The sequence below is a fragment of the Stomoxys calcitrans genome, chromosome 3, assembly GCF_963082655.1.
Source record: "Stomoxys calcitrans chromosome 3, idStoCalc2.1, whole genome shotgun sequence".
NCBI lineage: Eukaryota > Metazoa > Arthropoda > Insecta > Diptera > Muscidae > Stomoxys > Stomoxys calcitrans.
Genome location: NC_081554.1, coordinates 11416014 through 11438695, shown reverse-complemented (window position 1 = coordinate 11438695; position 22682 = coordinate 11416014). Strand labels below are relative to the sequence as shown.

The window sequence follows — 22682 nt, the reverse complement described above, 5'->3', positions numbered from 1 at the left end:
TTTGTGTCCATACTAGTATTTTTCCCATTAAGGTGCATTTGGGTTCTCCAGGATAGTAGAGTTTCCCTTGTACAATATATGTTCAGTGTTGTCGTTTTTGGTAGGTTTCTACCGAAATTGGAAGTTTTTTATTCTCTTGGAAAGTTGGTAGGCTGACCTCAATTTTTCGTAGGTTTTTCCAACATATAAATACCAAGTAAATTACTGAATAAATCGCCGGGGATAACCCAAAATTAATTCACTTCTTCTCGTTTCTGTGAATTCGTTAAGAGTGCAGAATAAAACTATGCATGTCGAGGGTCCAAATACTATTACAAGTGGTCTCATTGCTTCAAATTTAAGTAAAAAGACCGTAAGTTCTGATATTGACTATAACTGGTGCAGGTATTAAGGGAGTTCTTACAAATTTCGAAGGTAGGAAATGCGGCTTTGGTGCGTTCCCTACCTTCATTCGGAAAACAAGGCTATGTGGCAGCTGCATGTAAATATGGTCAGATCCTATGGAATGTTCCATTTACAGAAAGCGCAAAATACCTGGGTGTTTTGGTGGGCAGGAAATTGAACTTCAAACCCAACATTTTTTTAAAAGGGTAAGAAAGGCAACTCTTGCCCCATACACCTTCAAAATTGCCATTGGCAAAAGTTGGGGGTTTAGACCGCGTGTCATGCATTGAGTTTATATTGCAGTTGTCAGACCTCTAATGCTATATGGTGTTGTGGTCTGGTGGACAGCGCTTCAAAAGTCCACCTACTGCTCAATACTTAACCGGATCCGAAGGATGGCTTGTTTGTGCATCACAGCCACACTGAGGCATCTGAATTTGCCTCTACCCAAATTGCAGCGACCACTGCCGTGAGGTTAAGGGAGCTTTCTAATGAGACATGTGCCAGCTACTGGCACTGTGTTATTCTTGATACAATATCCGATGTTCCAGGCAGTGTGGATTACACCCCTTACTGAGCCACTTTTTGTTAAAAAGTACTGTACCACTATACCTGATAGAACCGATTGGAACTACGATATCCCTGGTAACAGAAGTTACATAGACTTATATACGGATGGTTCCAAACTAAACGACCAGGTGGACTTTGGGGTGCACTCTAAAGATCTAGAACTGGTCATATCGAAAAGGTTACCCGACCAAGAAGAGATCCTTGCAATTAAGGAAGTGGTTGAATGGCTAAGATATAATGTCATTACGACGATTGGCATAAATATCTTCTCAGACAGCCAGACAGCCATTAAATCCCTGGAGAACGTATTTCTGAACACAAAAACCGCCCTCGACTGTCGCAGATCTCTCAACGAGATGGCTGAACAGTTCAAAATTCATCTGTTCTGGGAATTGCAAAGCGGATGAGGTTGCGAGACTAGGAACTACCCTACATATTCCAGGGATAATGGAATCTGTGGGTATGCCTCGAGAGACAAGTAAACTAAGTTTTCAGGACCAGACCCGAAGGACAACGAATGATAGATGGTCACAAAGAGGGGGCTGTGAGCTTTCCAAAACTATGTGGCCTAATCTAGACTTGAAGAGGTCTACTGCTTTGCTGTCATTGGCTAGAATTGACGTCTCAGTCATTGTGTCCGTCATGACAGGTCACTGTGTAATCGGAAAACATGCTGACAGACTGAAGGTTGACAGCAACGACTTTGCCAGAAGCTGTGACGACATTGAAGAAGAAGAGACTATAGAACACCTTTCGTGTGTGTGTCCCACTCTAGCAGTTAGAAGGAGTACCACGTTAGGTTCTCATTTCTTTGAGAACCCGTCTGAATTAGCGGATTTGAACATTCGCAAGTTATTGGGCTTTTTCAAGCGATCTGGATGGTTCTTCCTTCTTCTGTTCCTGTGGTATCACAATGGACGAAAACGTCGAAATAAGTCTGAACTCATGGTTTCTTATCGGAAGATCGGTATAAAGGGTGCAAATGGAATGTCAAAATGGCCAACACATGGGTGGAGGTTATAAAAATATATACTGCATTTTTGATTTGCAGAACATTTTGTAGGTTTTGGTGGGGTTTTGTAGGATTTTTTCTTAAATTTTGGCAGGAAATAATTTTCTTGAGTGGCAACACTGCTCAGTATATCAAGTATCCATGAGTGGGAGACACTATCAAATGCCGTCAATCCATGCCATGCTAATGTCATGCTTTTTCCTTCTTAAATCTCTGTTACCATCTTGTCTATAAATAGTTGGTGGCAAGGTTGCAAACCTTGGTTTAGTTTTCGCCCCACAAAAGCCATAAATGCTACAATTTGGCCTCATTTTTTGGAGGGATTCGAAAAGAAGTCTGTTTGTAAAGTTGTTTTATATGTTCTAAAAATTAGATATGTCAGATCATATTTTGATGTGACTTGCTAGGAATACTAACTCAAAAGTAAAGTAAATTTTAGAAACACTTTAACAATTTTTTCATTTATTCATTGTTTTTACCCATCGCCGAAGGATGGGGGTATATTCATTTCGTCATTCCGTTTGCAACACATCGAAATATCCATTTGCGACCCCATAAAGTATATATATTCTTGATCGTCTTAAAAATCTAAGACGATCTAGCCATGTCTATCCGTCTGTCTGTTGAAAGCATCAATCAGATATTGAGCTGAAACTTTGCACAGGTTCTTTTTTTTAACCATAAGTAAAATTCGAGGATGGGCTATATCGGACTATATCTTAATATAGCCCCCATATAGACCGATCCGCCGATTTAGGGTCTTAAGCCCATAAAGGCAACATTTATTGTCCGATATCGCTGAAACATCTTTCTGCAATTTGATCTAAATCGGTGCAGATTTGGATATAGCTGCCATATATACCGATCTCTCGATTTAAGGTTTTGGGTCCATAAAAGGCACATTTATTGTCCGATGTAGCCGAAATTTGGGACAATGAGTCATGTTGGGGCCTTCGACGTCTTTCTTCAAGTTGGCTTAGATCGGTCCAGATTTGGATATAGCTGCCATACAGACCGATCTCTCGATTTAAAGTTTTGGGTCCATAAAAGTCGCATTTACGGGACGGACGTGTAAAAGGAAGCTCCCATTAATGAGCCAGAAAACGCCTTAGCAAGCCAAGATTTCGCAAGGATTTGGAGCCTAAACACAACTGCAGCAGACCACGTATCTCATCCATATTAATTTGTCGCTTTCCAAGGTTCCGGTGAGCAAACAATAAACATTTAATAAATCACTTTTGATACAAAATATTATCACTCAATATAAATAAACAACGAGTAAACAAACACCGACACAACAAAATATAATATCAGCTGGCCTTGTCCAACCAAGTTTGGTGATGACAAAATTCCGATAAATGCAATTATTACTGCTATCGATAAACGGCATTGCCATATATGAAAATTTGCAGGGTTAGGAAATATGCAAAGCAACATCCAAACACCCAAAAGAAGATACACTGAGATAAAATCCCCTGAAAATACCAGTATAACGTCAAACATGGATCCAAATGATCTAATAAAAATAATAAAAGAAACTATTAACTCAAACTTGGATGAAAAACTTAAAACACTCCCCACAAAATCGGACATTGAAGATTTAAAAGTCGAAATAGTTGGTATCGGTGCTGATGTAAGTGCGTTGAAAAGGGAAAATCAAGAACTAAAAGATGAATTAAATAAAGTGCAGCAAGAAAATAATCAATTTAAAAAAGATATTAATTGGCTGCAGAACCAAATAAAGCCTAATAAACTATTTATTAAAGGAATAACAAGCTCCAAGAACCCGATGGAAGAGGCGAAAAATCTATTCAGAGACAAGTTAAATATATCAACCACTATTAAATATGTAAAAAAGGTGTTTGATCGCAATGGGAAAATGGCAATAATAATTGAGCTTGAAAACGAACAAGCAATACAGGAAGTATTCCGAAATACCAAAAAACTGGCGGGGTCAAATATAACTATTGAACGAGATATGATTCCAACAAAGCAATTACATAAAAGAATCTTCCTCATTTTAAAGAAAAAAATCTTATCTCTCAGTAAGCAGCATAAAATTGTTGTAAGAGAAGATAAAATGAAAATAAAAGATCAATGGTTTAAATGGAATACTAAAAATAAACTTGTCTCTGGTAATGATGATGGTGAGCAAGAATTTGAAAAGCTATATGGGGATGTTAAAAAGAACATCTGCTTGAATTATGATCAATTTTTTGAAGAACTCTACCCAAAAAACCAATAAATGCCATCAATGAACCGAAGCCACATAACCTCTCCATTTTATCCTACAATATAAATGGTCTTGAAAACAAATATCTGTTCCCAGCCTTCTTTCAATATGTTAAACAATTTCAAATAATAATATTAATAGAAACACATTTAGAATCTGATAAGGAGAAGAGAGCAATACCATACTTTAGCGGATTTGATCTTTTTTTTGAGCCGGTAGTACGCATTCATAGATTCGGTAGAGCTATTGGTGGGAAATTGATTGGAGTAAGCAAACAGTTGCCTGAAATAGGCGTTAAAACGGAAATAATCGATTCGAACAAAAAATTATTTATAAAACTGCGCACCAAAGAATATACATGCTCTATAATACCGCAATATTTAAGACCTGCCACTTGGGATAATGATTTACGAAATCTAAAACAATATTTTCAAGAGGAAGAAATGCAAAATCCTATTTTAATCGGAGATTTTAATGTTAGAATTGGGGAAATTAGTCAACACATGGGTGAAATATACAGAGAAAGCTTTTTCTCCGGATACGATTTAAGAAAATCAAAAGATAAAACCGTCAATCAAAAGGGGATCCAATTTCTACAACTTTGTGACGACTACAACTTGTATATTTTAAATGGCATAACAAAAGGTGATGAGGAAGGGAATTTAACATATGTTACAACAGTTGGAGATTCAGTTAATGATATATGTGCTGTGTCTAAGGAACTACTACGATATACCTATGAATTTAAAGTTGAAGATAAGATATGGTCGGATCATTTTCCCATACTGTTGCAAATTAATGTTGGAACTGACAACAGAATAGAAGAAAAGATGGCGCTCCTACCAAAGTTAATATGGAAGGATAAATATAAGAGTAATTATCAACAAATGATGAGCGCAAATCTTAACAAAATCGCAGCTATAAATGAAATCAGCCTTAACGAAATCTGTGAAATTATTAAGGAATCTTATCCAAAACAAAACAGCCGTAAACCATCTTTTAATTCAAAGCATAAATGGCATAATAATAATTGCAATTTAGCAAGAATTAATACCTTCAAGCTGCTGAAAATCTACAGAAAAACGGGTATTTTAGAAGACAAACGCCGGTATATATCAGCTCAGAAGCATTATAGAGCCATATGTAATAGCAGTAAAGAGGTGTACTACAACAACATGGCTAATAACCTCAATTGTATAAGGAACTCCAAGGAATGGTGGAAAACGGCTAGAGAAATGCGCAACCAACACAATCTTGTATCCTCTAACATAACCCCCGAAGTATTTAGATCCTATTACGAAGGTTTATTAAATAACTCTGAAGAAATCACCCTTATCTATTATGCCCCTTTTTATAAAGAAGATTCTGATTTAGATGGACCGTTTACTATGATCGAACTGAAGAAAATTTTGGCAAGTGTAAAAACTAATAAAGCTCCAGGGGAAGATAGAATCCCTTATGAATTCTTCATGAATGCCACTGATCAATTTCATAACCTGCTTCTAAATACATACAATAGATTGTATACGAATGGAAAAATCGATCCTATATTTTCGAAGACCATTATTTTCCCAATACACAAAAAAGGAGATCTGAATGAAGCATCAAATTATAGAGGCATTTCGTTCATGAACTGTGCAGCTAAGATTTTTATGGGATTAATGAACGAAAAGCTATACAACTGGGTTGAACAGAACAAAATCCTAACCGAATTTCAATCTGGTTTCCGCAAAAATTATGCAACAACCGATAATATATACAATCTAGCATCTATCGTTAACCTAAAATTGAGCGAAAAGAAAAAAGTATATGCTTTCTTTGTAGATTTCAAGGCAGCATTTGATAATATATCGAGACAAGCCCTTATTTATAAGCTTTTTCAAATGGGTATATCATATAAATTCGTTAGATTGGTAGAACAAATGTACAACAATACCCAATCAGCTGTGTGGAACGGAAAAGAAATATCCGAATATTTTGAAACAACGAAGGGTGTTAAACAGGGTTGCCTTTTATCACCATTATTATTCACACTCTACATAAATGATTTGCATGATTATATTGAAGGCGGATTATGTGTGGAATCTATCAATATAAGATTACTTCTATATGCAGATGATATTGTGCTGCTAGCTGATGATATTAAAATCCTACAGAATATGATAGATAAATTAGAATTATACTGCAAAAGATGGAGCTTAGAAGTGAATATAAGCAAATCGGAAATAATGGTTTTCAGAAATGGAGGAAAGCTAAGCAAGTACGAGAAATGGACATACAAAGGCAGGGAGATAAAAATCTGCAACGAATTTAAATATTTAGGAGTAGTATTTACACCCAAAATGAAATTTCATAAACATGTGCAAAACAGAAATAATGAAGCAAAAAACGCAATAAATTCTATATGGAAACAATTTATGGAAAGAAATGATATAAATATGAATAACAAATGGAAGGTATTTTTAGCTGTTTGCAGATCCATTCAAACGTATGCTGCTCAAGTTTGGGGATACTCTTATTTTGAAGAAGTTAATACACTGCAGAGATATCTTTTGAAACGGATTTTGAGAGTACCAAGTTTTACTCCAAACTACGTGTTGATGCTGGAAACAGATGTAGAAGATACCCAGATTTATACTCTGGGATTACATTTGAAGTATATAGAGAAAACACTGTATCACCATGAACCATGCAGGCTCCCGAAACAATTATCTAATATTATATTGGAGAAAAATACATTTTGGGCAAAAGAAATAGCTACCCTGTCGCAAAACTTTAACATACAATGGGACCAATCCACTTCATGTTTAGCTAACTGGAGGGCATTTTGCAAAAATTTACTCAGCAGCATAAAAATGCGACTACATGAGGAGAGACTATGGAGACAACAGAACTGTCAGAGTCTGCGAATTTATAAATATTTGAATCCAAACCGAGCTCAGCTTTACCTGAACGATAAAAATTCTTACAATAAGATCGTATGGATATTCAAAACACGCAGTGGAATGATTCCTTTGGGGTATAATAAATTTGATTCCGATACATCGAGTAGAGAGTGTAAACTATGCAATTTGCGTGAGATCGAAACAATACAACACTTTCTGGGAAAATGTCCTGTACTTCAAGAATTCAGAATGTTATCATTTCAAAGACCAATATTAAATGAGGAAGAGGTGATTAGAGTACTTGATGGCGAAGAAGAAGAAGACTGGGATAGGTTGGCAAACTATATGGAAACCACTTATAAATATAGAAACTTTTTAATGAATGAATTCGATTAACTTAAATTTGTTTTATATATAACGCGATAGACGTAATTATTACATTATCGCAAATTCCAACTACTTCTAAAATTGATTTTTTTGAATCTTAGTATAAATTGTATAATGAATGAAAACAAAAAATTTTCTCAATAAAGAAGTATTACTACTACTACTACTAAGTCGCATTTATAAACCGATTTCGCTGAGATTTGAAACAGTGACTAATGTTAGGCTTTTCGACGACCGTGTCGTTTATGGTTCAGACATTTTGTTCTACAAAATTGAACAATGAGTTATACTTACTAGACCACTCAATGTCCGAGCCGAATTTGGTCCAAATCGGACCATATTTCGATATAGCTGCTATGGGGTAAAAATTATGCATTTTTCACCGGATTATGACAAAAGGTGGTTTTCACATATAGAGCCGAGGTGGTAAGTATCCCAAGTTTGGCCTGGCCGAACTTAACGCCTTTTTACCTGTTTTAACTCATTTTATTGTAACTTTTTGCGTTTAATTTTTTTTATTCATCTCAAGCAAATCGGAAGCTATATTACGAAGATCACACGCTCATCAACTATAACCTAGCGTAACAGCCCTTTAATTGCAGCTGGGATCTCCCGAAATCACTTTTTTGAAAGCGATTGTCCTCTACTACAAACCGTTAGGACATACATGATGGGAGGGTATGGGAGATATGTTTTGATGTGTTGATTTCCTAAAGACCTCCTATTGTATCGAAACAAATTTCAGTTTGTTTTTATTAGTTTTCATTGTTTTAGCAAAATTCTCATAATTGTTAACACTTAAGGTCATTAACATACAACGCACATATTAGTCAAATACCCAAACAAGTTCACTTATCTTAGTTTATTTTTATATGACCACTATAATCATGTAGCATTGCGCTTGTTGGTTACATTTATTGAAGTGCACGATTAAGTGGTGTTACCAAATCACTTCACCACAATTGTGCGGTTGCCTCTTCGAGCCCCGGCTATTAATTCACCACCAATTGAAAAACAGAATAACCTATATCATATGTTATGAGTGATACCATATCAAAGGAATTTCGAGTATTAGCTAATTTTTTTCGAAGGAAATCAAATGACGTAGTCGTTGGTTGCCACTTAAAACGCATTTGACAGCATCAACAACGACATTGCCAATATCGGCTACACGCAACCGCTGCTAAAGTTGCCGCACAGAACGCAAACAATAGCTCAGCTGAAACATGTTTGACAACCAAAACAAAGACAGGTATAAAAAAACAAACCTATAGGCAGGCGGAAGATAAAGTTATTAAATAATAAAAAAAGACAAAAGTGGATGAAGTCACTGGCACCATAAGTCCCGCAACCAAAAGATAAAACAAGAAACACGAAATATGATTGTATTTTTTTGGACAGTTCTAAACATTCTTTGCTTATTTTTTAAGTTAAAATTCTAACACCATTCTTACTTTCAGGACGTATGCTGCGATATGGATTTAGTTGAGGTTCAGGATGCCAAAATCGATTAACCCAATTAGGAACATATCCCGAATACCAGGCAGACATGCTGAGAAAAATTTATATACAGCACAAATTTTTTTATCAATTTATTTTTGTTTTTCTTTTTTAAATTATCTAATCACTTTTAAATTTTTAATATAAACAAATCACTCAGTAAAATGCAAATATTTGACGCGCCGCAACTTTTATTCTTTGTTAATCTTTGATTTTTTGCATTTGAGCGTTACTTTTTGCACCACTTTCGATCTTCCGCACGTTACGTTCTATTCACTGGCGTTTGCGCCTCTTAACTGAATTATTAACTCAATATTAGAATCCAAAAAGATCAACAGCGATAGAGGGTGTTTTTTCCCTCCATAAAAACTAACAGTTAGATGAACCAAGCATCCAAACAGAGAGGGAGAACCACAAACAAATGGCTTTGGTGGCAACCAAACAAATGTAGTTGGCAATTAAAAAGGGAGAGTGTATTTGCCGCTCAGATTTTTTCCCCATTCCATGCTCTTAAGTTTCAAAGTCAACACAACAACAAATAGTAGAGAGACTGAAAAGAACATCATGATTGGCAGTTGAAAGGGTTACCGTTTATTACATTTCTTAGAAAATATGATTCTTTTTTTTTAGTTTATTTAAATCCAAGACGCTTGGAAAATACCTGAAAAAAACTAAACATTACATAAAGAAAGATAAAAGAATAAAGAAAAACTACTCCAAAACAACTAAAACCAGGCCGAATCTTACATACTCTCCACCACAGTTTGCATTTGTCAAGTTCTTTGTCCGATATCTTTTTATAGGCAAACAAAGGATATGGAGCCATATGAGGTTACGGAACGATTCGGACCGTACTTCGTTTGGATTTTGGGCAAAATGTCAGCAGAAATCGGGTAAGAATTGCACTCTATAGGGGTCCAAAAGTTGAAATCGGGATACTGGTTTATATGGGAGCTATGTCATGTTTGTTTAAAGTCATAGAAGAAGTCGTTGTACAGCCGAATCGAAAAAGAATTGCGTGCTCTAAAGGCTTAAGAAGTCAGGCTCCGTGATCGGTTTATACGTGAGCTATATCAGGTTATGAACTGATTTAGACCATACTGAGCATAATTGTTGGAAGTCAAAACATATAATAATAATTGAGCTTTATAGAGGCACAAAAAGTATTATCGAGAGATTGGTTTGTATGGGAGCTATATCAGATTATGAACAGATTTAGACCATACTGAGCATATATTGGGTTGCCCAATAAGTAATTTCGGATTTTTTAAAAGAAAGTAAATGCATTTTTAATAAAACTTAGAATGAACTTTAATCAAATATACTTTTTTACACTTTTCTTCTAAAGAAAGCTAAAAGTAACAGCGGATAACTGACAGAAGAAAGAATGCAATTACAGAGTCACAAGCTGTGAAAAAATTTGTCAACGCTAACTATATGAAAAATCCGCAATTACTTTTTGGGCAGCCCAATATGATGGAAGTCGAAACAAAAAAAAAACGTTTCTTATTTCAGACAAATCGGATAAGAAATGCAGCCTATTAAGGCTCAAGAAGTATTATCACCAGATCGGTTTATATGGGAGCTATATCAGATAATGAACCGATCTGGACTATACTTAGCACAGTTCTTGGAAGTTATTACAAAACATGCAAATTTTCAAACAAATCAGATAAGTATTGCGGCCTCTAGAAGCTCAAACAGTCAAGATCCGACATCGGTTTATATGACCACTATATGAAAACATGGACCTAGCAATCCCAACTGACCAACACTTAAAGGAAGTATTCGTGCTAAATTTCAAGCGCCTAGATTTATTCCTCTGAAAGTTAGCGTGCTTTCGACAGACGGAAAGCCATGGCTAAATCGACGTGGGATGACAAGACGGTCAAGAATATATATACTTTATTGAGTCTCAGATCAATATTTCGATATCAAAGATAACAGAAGACAGTAAAAAATTCCAAATTACTTATGAACATTCCATTAATGAAACAAGTTTAAGAGACCTCCTTTTTTATTGCCAAGAGCGACACCACTTACTAGAAGAGCGACACCACTTACTTAGACGGCTGATTGCCTAAAGTAAAAACTACACAAGTGTCGTCAGCACTAGGAGGGAATGTTACAGCTGAACATTTTTTTGTGATGTTCTTGTGGGGATTTGAACCCTGGCATTCAGTGTCAGTGGCGTATATGCTAACCTCTAAACTACGGCGTTCCACAATAAAATAAAACCACAGTACAATCCCTAATATTAAAAATAATAAGTGCTAAAACTCAGCTATATCTGATTTTTAATCTCGTTTACTAATACACTTCCCAGCTTAATCGCTCATTACCAAATAACCAGAAAGGTAAGCTTATTCAAAAACTAATAATTTCTTATTTTTTGGGCATCGTTTCTAAGTACTTTTACACGGCGATGTCCTAGGAGGAAAGTCCGCACAAGCATACCAATCGTTCAAAAATAAGTACTTAGTAAGTACAAGTTGTCAAAAAATAATGACTTATTATGTTAGTTGAACGTTGCTAAAAAATAACTACTTAGACTCAAACATGTCCGCACCTTTCTCAATGCTTAGTTTCTTTGAAGAAGACAAATTTTATATGAATAAATTAAATTATAAATATAATTTAAACTTTATCTTCATCGCAGCCGAGATTTGAACCAAGAACCTTCCGTTTTCAAAGCAGACGCCTTACGCATTTTTCGACATTACTATTGTTTGAATAAGAAATTTTTTTCTCCTTTCAATATTAACTAACAAACTTTAGTTCAATTTCATCAAAGATGGCCCAGCTTTTTTTTTGTTTAACACAATTTATAGACACAATATTCTAACATGGGAGTGATTTTAGTAATTTTGTAGCAGAGAGTGTACCTCAGAAGATTTACAATACCAAACCCGAGTTCGAATATCGGACCAACAAGATGATTTTTAAATTTTTTATTTCTTTAAAATTAAAGAAATTAAAATTACGCTCACAGCATGCGAAGCAATCAACTTCCCTCCTAGTGCTACCAAGTGGTGTGACTTTGCGACAAACCATTTGGACTCGCCAATAAAATGGAGGGCCCTTATCATTGAGCTTAACCTTGTAATGAACGGCACTAATAGGTATAAGATAATTTTGCCCGCAGTTTCTAAATGGCATTTTTATCAATACCAAGGTTTTTCTATTATTACAAATAAGTGCCTATTATTGAGCCTCATCAAATGTTGTATGTAATGAGATTTGTACTACCGGTAACACAGATGGTATTCCTGTTGATAACTGATTATATTTTAGAAGCTAGTAAATCTAAGGATAATGAGTTATCCATTATCCATGCCAAAAATAATGACATGTACTTACCAAGTTTTTGCTGGGTTTTATTGATTTCCCACTTTCGATAAAATATTGACGAATAAAGTATATATACATGGCAACTCTGTTTAGGTATAAATGTTTTTAAGTCTCAGATTCGTTATGAATGGATCAATATCTTTAATATTTTCTTTCTTGTAAGTATTAGACACTGTAGGAGGTTTGGCATCCAATATTGACTCCTACAACACAATTATTAATGACTTTTAATAAGTGGAATTGCAATCGCATACATTCTTATTTATGCATATTGTCGACTTTTTTGTGTTGCACCTCCCTCTTTGATTGTTTGAACAATTACAACTCGAGCATCAAAGCATTCAAGCTTTTGTGTATCGCGTCAACACTTCCTATGTTCAAGAATTATATTTTGTTGGGAGATGGCGTCATGGTTAGATATTTCATTCAGTATTACGTTTGTTCTCTGTAGATCAAGTAGTTGAAAAAAAGTTTACATATTATATTTAACCTGGTTTTCATATGGGTCACTCCATAGGAAAAAAAGTACGTAACATATGTCTTAAAGAAAAAATTTAATTTGGTAGAAGATAGTATTATATAATAAAAGTTTATGAGTCTATTAAACTTAAAATTCCGAATGGTTCCAAATGAAAAAAGGAAAGACAAACATCGGACACTGCCTACTCAAAGATCTTGAAAAATGCGATACATAGTTAATGTACCATTTACTGTTAACTTATTCCTTCATCATTTCGGAGTTTTGAAATTCAGTCCGGTGTACTTAATTCTTTTTATACCCACCACCGTAGGATAGGGGGTAAATTCATTTAGTCATTCCGTTTGCAACACATCGAAATAACAACTTCCGGCCATACAAGTTATATATATTTCGGATTGTCGTAAAATACTAAGACGATTTAACGATGTCCGTTTGTCTGTCCGTCCGTATGTTGTAATCACTCTACAGCCATCAAAAATTGAGATATTAAGCTGAAATTTGGCACAGATACGTCTATTTGATACATGCTGGTTTAGTTCTTGAACGGCCCAAATCGGGTTATATTTGGATATAGCTGCCGATCTGTCGATAAAGGGTCTAATGCCTATAAATGCGTTATTTTTTATCCGTTTTGCTGAAATTTGAAACAGTGGGTTATTTCAAGTCTCCCGATATCTAACATAAATATGATTCAGATCGGACTATATTTAGATATAGCTGCCATATTGACCGATCTGCCGATTTTGCTGAAATTTGAAACAGTAGTTTTGGGCCTCCAAACATCGGGCCCAAATATGGTTCACATCGGACTATATTTGGATATAGCTGCCCTATAGAAGCATTATTTATTACACGATTTCGCTGAAATTTGAAACAGTGGGTTATTTTAAGCCTCTCGATATCTGACATAAATATGGCTCACATCGGCCTATTTTTAGATATATCTGTCATATAGACCGATTTGCCGATAAGATATTTGAAGCCCATAAAAGCTTTACTTATTACCCGATTTCTCTGAAATTTGAAATAGTGATTTTTTTAAATTTTTCGACCTAAATATGGTTCAGATCGAACTATATTTAGATATAGCTGCCATATAGACCAATCTGCCGATAAAGGGTCCAAAGCCCATAAAAGCGTTATTTATTACCCGATTTCGCTGAAATTTTAAATAGTGAGTTGTTTTGAGCCTGCTGATATCAGACCTTAATATGGTTCAGATCGGACTATAGTAACTACGTATATAGTAGTGGATAAAATAGGATGATTCTTATATCCTTGTTTAATTCGGTTCACACTGTTCCAGATTTGGTTATAAGTGTCATATAGAAAGAACTCTCGATTTAAATTTATTATCCGTTTTCGTTGAAATTTGCCGTAATGACTTATGTTAGGCTTTTCGACATCCGTGTCCTTTATGGTTCAGATCGGTTTATATTTGGATATAGCTGCCAAAAAAAAAAATATTTTGTTCTACAACATTAAACAGTGACTTATATTTATTAGACCGCTCAATGTCAGCGCCGAATTTGGTTTGTCCAATATTCACTGGTTTGTGACGAAAGGGAGTTTACATATATACCCGAGGTGGTGGGTATCCAAAGTTCGGACCGGCCTAACGTAAAGTCTTTTTACTTGTTTTTTTTTTTAATTTGTTTTATATTAATTTAAAATCCTGTCACCATAAATAAACACCCTATATAACTATTTTGTATTAATGTTTGTTTATAAACAAATACGGTCATTTTAAAACGTAGTAGTTACCTTTCGCGGTAAACAAGTGAGGATACATGTGGGTGTGCCAAGTCGACTTATTGACAAGTTATGAGTTAATATTCAGCAATTATTGTATGTCCTATTTGAAATATGTGCAATTCATTCGAATAGCTTATTCAAGAGCAATTAGACCAATTCAAATGTTTACATTTGACTCAATTTTCCCCTCGATAATTTCCAATAATAGTGTTGAATGTAATTGTTTGATCAACATTTGAGTGATTCACATCAAGTATGCGTTTTTTTTTTAATTATTTATTTTATTGAAAACACACACATATGCAAGTGCTGGAATTTTGGCATGAAACATGTTTCAATTTATCATCAGATGGAAGGAATTGCGTTAAAAGCAGGTGATAGAAACCGCAAATGGTTGAAATAAACTAAAAATTTGTTTGAATATACTTTGAGGTCCCGTTCCTCAATATACATAAGTCTAAAATTTCCTACTATAAAACTCACACTACACATTACTAAAAATTAAAGAGTTATTGCTTGATGTGGATGAATGCGAACCAAAGAAGCGAATTTTCATAATGATGAATATAAGTCGCCTTATTCTTGCGGACACAACCTTCCGTTTCGAATTTTGATAGCTTAATGAATCTATTTTCATTTTTCAAAATATCTCAATTTGTATTTTTTTGAAAAATTCTATTTTACCTTGAACAAATATGAACATTTAAAGATGCTGTGTTTTAAAAATAAGACGCAAAGTTAAGGATCTCCTTTTCTTCTATTTATGATAAAAGTTTCTTAATATCAAGTAAAAAATCTTTTACCAAAGGAAATGCTCCTTAAACAGTTGGAAAATTGGGAAACATGGCGTATCCGAAATTGCGATCCACTATGCCAGTCAAAGTGTTTTGAATGCTGCTATGTTATTCTTTAAATAAAAACCATTGAGTATGAACTCGAGCTAGAAATCTTCGAGAAATCACGAAAAGATTTGAAAGATCAAGATAAAAGATCTATGGCTCAATTTTTATACCCGCCGCCATAGAAGAGGGTTCCCTTTTATATTTCGGGATTGGACAACCTTTGTGCTGCAATCTGTCAACTGACAGGTCTATCGAAAAGTCTGACATTTTTGAGGTAATACGTACTCAGAACGTTTTGACATACGAACGCTATTTGTCTTGTTTACAGTAACTTATAAGATTCATCTCGCCTAAAAAATTTAATTAAATCGCGAACATTTTCGTGCGAGTACCTTTTACAACTTTCGACATGGATTAACTCAACAGCAGTGCATCGATGAACTTAATTAAATTTTTGGCGATGAAGCTCCATCATGGACCAGTGTTTATCGATCATTTATCAGTTGTTTTTCCAAAAACCATTGACGCTGTGCGCCAACTGATATTACAAGATCGTCATGTGACCTATCGTGAGATTGAGACAACCTTAGGTATTAGTGCGACCAGCATACATTCAATATTGCATAAAAATTTGACCTTCAAACAATTTTTCAATCACTCACAAAAAGGAACGTGTCGATTGGTCGAGAGAAATGCTCCAAAAATACGAAACAACTGCATTTTTGAGCACTCAAAACATCGATTTGTTGATTCATCTGCCGTATAGTCCTCAATTGGCACCGAATCACTTCTTTTTATTCCTGTACGTAAAAAATAAAATGAGAGGTTAACGTTTTCGACACCTGAAGAAGCGGTTGATGCGTTCAAAATGGATGTTTTGGAGATACCTCAAACAGAGTAGCAAATGTTTTCTAGACAATTGGTTCAGACGCGTGCAAAAGTACATAGATCTTAATGGGGAATATTTTGAAAGACAATAAAGCGATTTTCGATTATTGATATATGTTTTTGTGTTATTTAATCCCGGAATGTAAAAGGCAACCCTCGTACTCGTGCGTCATTCCGTTTGCAACAACTCGGAATATATAAATGCAACCCCATAAAGTATGTACTGCCCAAGAAGCTTACATTTTTATCGGAAATGGCAGAAATTTTGTACATTAAGTACACATGTGCCCTTCAACTAGTTTTTTTGGGTACATTTTTAGTACAATACATGTTGATGGGTTACCAAGATTCAAGTTACTTCACTTTTGTAAATGATTATAGAGTAAAATATAAAGAAATTAAAATATGTTGAAATTTTCCTTGTGGTCGACACATAGGTAGAAATTATGTTACCAGATCTAATGACATTATCAAACTAGCAGAATCTATATCTCACACTATACTATTGAAATTAGCAGTACTATGATATATTGGGTTGCCCAAAAAGTTATTGTGGATTTTTTAAAAGAAAGTAAATGCATTTTTAATAAAACTTAGAATGAACTTTAATCAAATATACTTTTTTTACACCTTTTTTCTAAATCAAGCTAAAAGTAACAGCTGATAACTGACAGAAGAAAGAATGCAATTACAGAGCCACAAGCTGTGAAAAAATTTGTCAACGCCGACTATATAAAAAATCCGCAATTTTTGGGCAACCCAATATAATTACTCCATCAGCACTAGCCATGTGTTCCTCATGTTTTTTCTGAAAAATGTGATATGTTTACTATTATTGTCCAGTGGAAAAATTGATGTCTTGAAGTTCATAACCAAACTCAGACACAGCGCTCAGCTTTTAATTAAATTCCTTATTAAATTTATTGAACATAGGTGCGTATGTTTACTATTCTGTAAATATGATTACGTACGCCATACATCATACGCCACCTTGCTCACTCATTGTTCGTATTAATTTACATTGCAAATCAAATTGCCAAATTACTTTTGCAAATCTAATTGCCAATTACGAACTTTACGGCATATGTTTGTTACTGGACCATAACGGTAGACACTCCATGCATTTTTTGCATACAATTTGATGAACGTATGGCTTGTCCTGAAGACTTGATTTTATTTTAGAGTACGCTGATACATCATTTTGACAAAGTCCGACATAGATTTTTACAATTTTAGATAATCGTGGGAGCAAATTTATATGCTGTCGCTATTAGCTTGAGTAGAGTTATTTATATAACCAGCATAGAATGGGATTATACTTATTCCAATTTTAAAATACAAAACGTACCAAAAAAATTTCTGCGAACATAGCTTTAATAAAATTTCTACAAAAAAATTACTTTTTTTTTATTTAAATCACAACTTCTCTGAAAAATTGCCCAAACAAAATTTCCCGGCATATCGGTGTATATGACAGCTATATCTAAATAGAGTCCGATCTGAACCATATTTGAGTTGGATTTTGGAAAGCGTAAAAATACTGTTTCTATTTCAAATTTCAGCGAAATCGATTAAAAAATAAAGCTTTTATGGGCTTCAGACCCTTTACCAGGAGAACGGTCGGTATGGCAGCTATTTAAATATACTCCGATCCGAACCATATTTGGGATCCAGATGTCGGGAGACCTAAAACTACCCACTGTTTAAAATTTCAGCGAAATCGTGTAACAAATAGAGCTTTAATGGGCTTCGGACCCCCTATCGGCAGATCGGTCTATATGGCAGCTGTATCTAAATATAGTCCGATCTGAATATTTGAGTCCTATTTTGGGAGGCGTAAAACTACTCATTGTTTCAAATTTCAGCGAAATCGGTTAAAAATAAAGCTTTTATGGGCTTCAGAGCCTTTATCGGCAGATCGGTCTATAGGGCACCTATATCTAAATATAGTCCGATTTGATCCATATTTAGATCAGATAAGGGAAGGCTTAAAATAACCCACTGTTTAAAATTTCAGCGAAATCGGGTAATAAATAGTGCTTATAGGCTTCAAACCCATTATCTACAGATCGGTCTTTATGGCAGCTATATCTAAATATAGTCCGATCTGAACCATATTTGGGTAATATGTCGGGAGGCTTAAAATAACCCACTGTTCAAATTTCATCGAAATCGGGGAATAACCATATTTGGGGAAGCCTTAAACTACTCACTGTTTGAAATTTCAGCGAAATCTGATAAAAAAAAAATAAAGCATTAATGGGCAAGCTGCTGTATCCATATATGGTCCGATTCGGTCCGTTCAAGAACCACCGTACATCAAAAATCGTTAAATCGCCTTAGAATTTTACGACAATCCGAAATATTGGCTGTTACTTTTAGCTTGCTTTGGAAAAAAAGTGTAAAAAAAGTATATTTGATTAAAGTTCATTCTAAATTTTATTAAAAATGCATTTACTTTCTTTTAAAAAATCCGCAATTACTTTTTGGGCAACCCAATATATATACTTTGTAGGGTCGAAAATTGATATTTCGATGTGTTGCAAACGAATAGGTCTCTTCCTTGACCAATTTGTGACTACAATTTTTCATAAAAAAAATTTTAATATTTCTAACCATTTCAAAGTTACAGAAGGATTTAGAGAATGTTTCAATTTCGAATCACAGTGATAACAATTAATAAGATGTTAAAAAATTGTATTAAAATAATTGTGCAATACAACATGCATGAGGCAATAAATAATTTCCGATATGAGGACATTACGCGCCTAATTCGTATTCTTATATGGAATTTCCATCTTCATTCAGCAAGAAAAAAATAGAAAAAAAATTTAAATGGAAGAACACATTCATGTAAGCTGTCGTCACCACTAATTGCTTGCCAAAGTAAATGTTTATAGGCATTTAATTTAGATTCCAAACGCTTAACGAAAAGAGTGAAGAATTTAGCATTACAGTAGTTCGCAGCTATAACAGGCAGACATGACATAGACTTTTCTGAGAAAAGAAAATGTGCCCAAATGCAGCAATGTATGACACCACTTGTCCACAACTACTCTAGGTTGTTATAGCCTAATTAATAGGCTTTTTATTGCAAGATCTGCTAAATAAGGTAACGAACATCTCTATCGGCTTATTAAACAGTTTTAATTTAGCATAACCGTTTATGTCAAAATTCAGGGTTAATATTAGAATATTGTGTGGCACTTTTTGAAGCCTAGAGAATACAAGTGATAATTAAAAATCTTGAAAATACTTGCCAATTACGTCGGCCACTGTCAATAATTTTTTAATTCATTTAAATTTTTCTTTGGCGGCATTTAAGTGCATGTTTTAAAACTACAAAGTTATGAGCTTGTGTATTCCCTCAATGATTTGTGCATAAAAGGTAAAGAGTTAATGCACAGCGGAATAGAATCGAATAAAAACTAGTAAAAATATGCAGTTCGAGAACGGGTAGATATGACCTTTTGAAATTTTAATTGGTTAGAGCTGAGGTATTATACGGGCGACTCTTGGCAGGCCCCTAATGTTGGTCACTTTGGCATTTAGAAAAATTTTCGAGCTGTCAAATCTCTCGAACCACAAATGAAGATTTGGTAGCTCGAACAAATTTCCGAAATACCGAGGTGACCAACTTTAGGGATCTGCTAACAAGAGCCAACTAGGGCCTTGTAATTTTGCACATGGTCTTGTTAATACCTTAGCTCTCACCATTGGATATTTCAAAGAGTTTTCTCTAAGCATATCTAAGGGTAGATTTTTATACCCACCACCGAAGGATGGGGGTATATTCATTTTGTCATTCCGTTTGCAACACATCGAAATATCCATTTCCGACCCTATAAAGTATATATATTCTTGATCAGCGTAAAAATCTAAGACGATCTAGGCATGTCCGTCCGTCTGTCCGTCTGTCTGTTGAAATCACGCTACAGTCTTTAAAAATTGAGATATTGAGCTGAAATTTTGCACAAATTCTTTTTTTGTCCATAAGCAGGTTAAGTTCGAAGATGGGCTATATCGGACTATATCTATATTTAGGGTCTTAGGCCCATAAAAGCCACATTTATTATCCGATTTTGCTGAAATTTGGAAAAGTGAGTTTTGTTAGGCCCTTCGACATCCTTCGTCAATTTGGCTCAGATCGGTCCAGATTTGGATATAGCTGCCATATAGACCGACCCTCCGATTTAGGGTCTAAGGGCCATAAAAGCCAAATCTTTTATCCGATTCCACTGAAATTCGGGATAGTGAGTTGTGTTAGGCCCTTCGACATCCTTTGTCAATTTGGCCCAGATCGGTTCAGATTTGGATATAGCTGCCATATAGACCGATCCTCCGATTTATTGTGTTAGGCCCATTAAAGCCACATTTATTACCCGATTTTGCTGAAATTTGGGACAGTGAGTTTTGTTAGGCCCTTCGACATCCTTCGTCAATTTGGCTCAGATCGGTCCAGATTTGGATATAGCTGCCATATAGACCGACCCTCCGATTTAGGGTCTAAGGGCCATAAAAGCCACATCTTTTATCCGATTCCACTGAAATTCGGGACAGTGAGTTGTGTTAGGCCCTTCGACATCCTTTGTCAATTTGGCCCAGATCGGTTCAGATTTGGATATAGCTGCCATATAGACCGATCCTCCGATTTATGGTGTTAGGCCCATAAAAGCCACATTTATTACCCGATTTTGCTGAAATTTGGGACAGTGAGTTGCGTTAGGCCCCTCGACATCTTTCTTTAATTTGGCACAGATCGGTTCAGATTTGGATATAGCTGCTATATAGACCGATTTCTTGATTTAAGGTTTTGGACCCATAAAATGCTCATTTATTGTCCGATGTCGCCGAAATTTGGGACAGTGAGTTAAGTTAAGCCCCTTGACATACATCTGCAATATCGCACAGATCGGTCCAAATGTATATATATAGATTTGGATATAGCTGCCATATAGACCGATATCTAGGTTTTAGGTTTTGGGGCCATAAAGACGCATTTATTGTCCGATGTCGCTGAAATTTGAGACAGTGAGTTTAGTTAGGCTCTTCGACGTCCTTCTTCAATTTTGCCCAGATCGATCCAGATTTGAATATAGCTGCCATGTAGACCGATCTCTCGATTTAAAGTCTTTGCCCCATAAAAAGCGCATTTATAATCCAATTTCACTGAAATTTTACATAGTAACTTATGTTAGGCTTTTCAACATCCGTGTCGTATATGGTTCAGATCGGTTAATTTTTAGATATAGCTACTGTACTTATTACTATTTGGTCCAAATCGGAACATGTTTTGATATAACTGATATGGGTCATAAGGTATGAAATTTTCACCGAATTTTGATGAAAGGTGGTTTACATATATACCCGAGGTGGTGGGTATCCAAAGTTCGGCCCGGCCGAACTTAACGCCTTTTTACTTGTTTACTATATTTTTTTCTACTATATCCTAATGTACAACGCTGGCATTGACGTTATCATGCAATGCAAATTTGCTTAAAAAACGATTTCCGGATTTGATCTCAACACTTACATGGCGCAATTTTACCGATTTGCCCCGATGCAAAGGAAACAGCTTTACTTAAGTTTGGCTGAAATGTAGCATATATGAAGAAATCATCCAGATTAAATGAGAGCACAACAAGCCAATTACTGGCTTAGGTGTATATCCACAGTGGCATGGCGGATATCCGTACCCTCTTTTCAACCTTACCTAATTGACAAACGTGAGACCTGGTGGTGCGTATGCAGTGTATCATTTAACCTGGCGAAACATAATGCATTTTAACTTGTTTTTTTTGAAAACTTTAACGACTTAAAAGCAATAAACGCTTTATGCCTATAGATGTTTTCCATATTTCCCACCTAAGCACGTAGTTCATAATTTGTTCGCATTATGATGGGACGGAAGCTACCTGACATAAAAATTCCATGCGGTAAACTTTAATATTATATTAATATTTTATGATCAAGAAATATTGAAACAGGTGTTCCATATTGTTTCTTCCTATACAAATTTTTAAGAAATTTCCTTTAGCAAATGAGTGTTGTTACCGTTCATGTTATAACAACAAAGATATGTGCTAAATTTATTATTTTCGATTGCATCATTAATAAAACAATATTTTTTTTTTCAGAAAAACATTGAAGCAAACTACGTTTAAAACATCGAAAGAAAAATACATTGTTCTTTAAATTTTTTGAAGCTGATGGCCAGAGTATTGAAACCTTGAGGGCAATCCTTCTCTGATCCACACTTTTTAATTTATTAAGCACCTCAAAAATCATGACATAAAGGTATCAAATCGAATATAACATAATACAATACCCAAAAATCTTTCCTGAGTCCACTATACTCCAAATCGTATGACCATTCGGAAAGTTCTTTGTTTCA

The 22682-nt window shown here is 35.0% G+C and overlaps 1 protein-coding gene across 2 annotated transcripts in view; it reads right to left on the bottom strand.

Moving 5' to 3' along the window:
• The window catches only part of LOC106084483 (annulin), a 51562-nt gene that overhangs the window by 25207 nt on the left and 3673 nt on the right, over positions 1-22682 (bottom strand). Inside the window, exon 1 of one of the 2 annotated variants that reach the window (XM_059364810.1) lies at positions 8926-9281. The exons of the other annotated variant lie outside the window; for it this stretch is intronic. Within the exon in view, the coding sequence (XP_059220793.1) occupies positions 8926-9022 (97 nt within the window). The 5' untranslated portion in view covers positions 9023-9281. Of the gene's footprint in view, positions 1-8925; positions 9282-22682 lie in introns of those variants that run through there. 2 annotated transcript variants of the gene reach the window in all.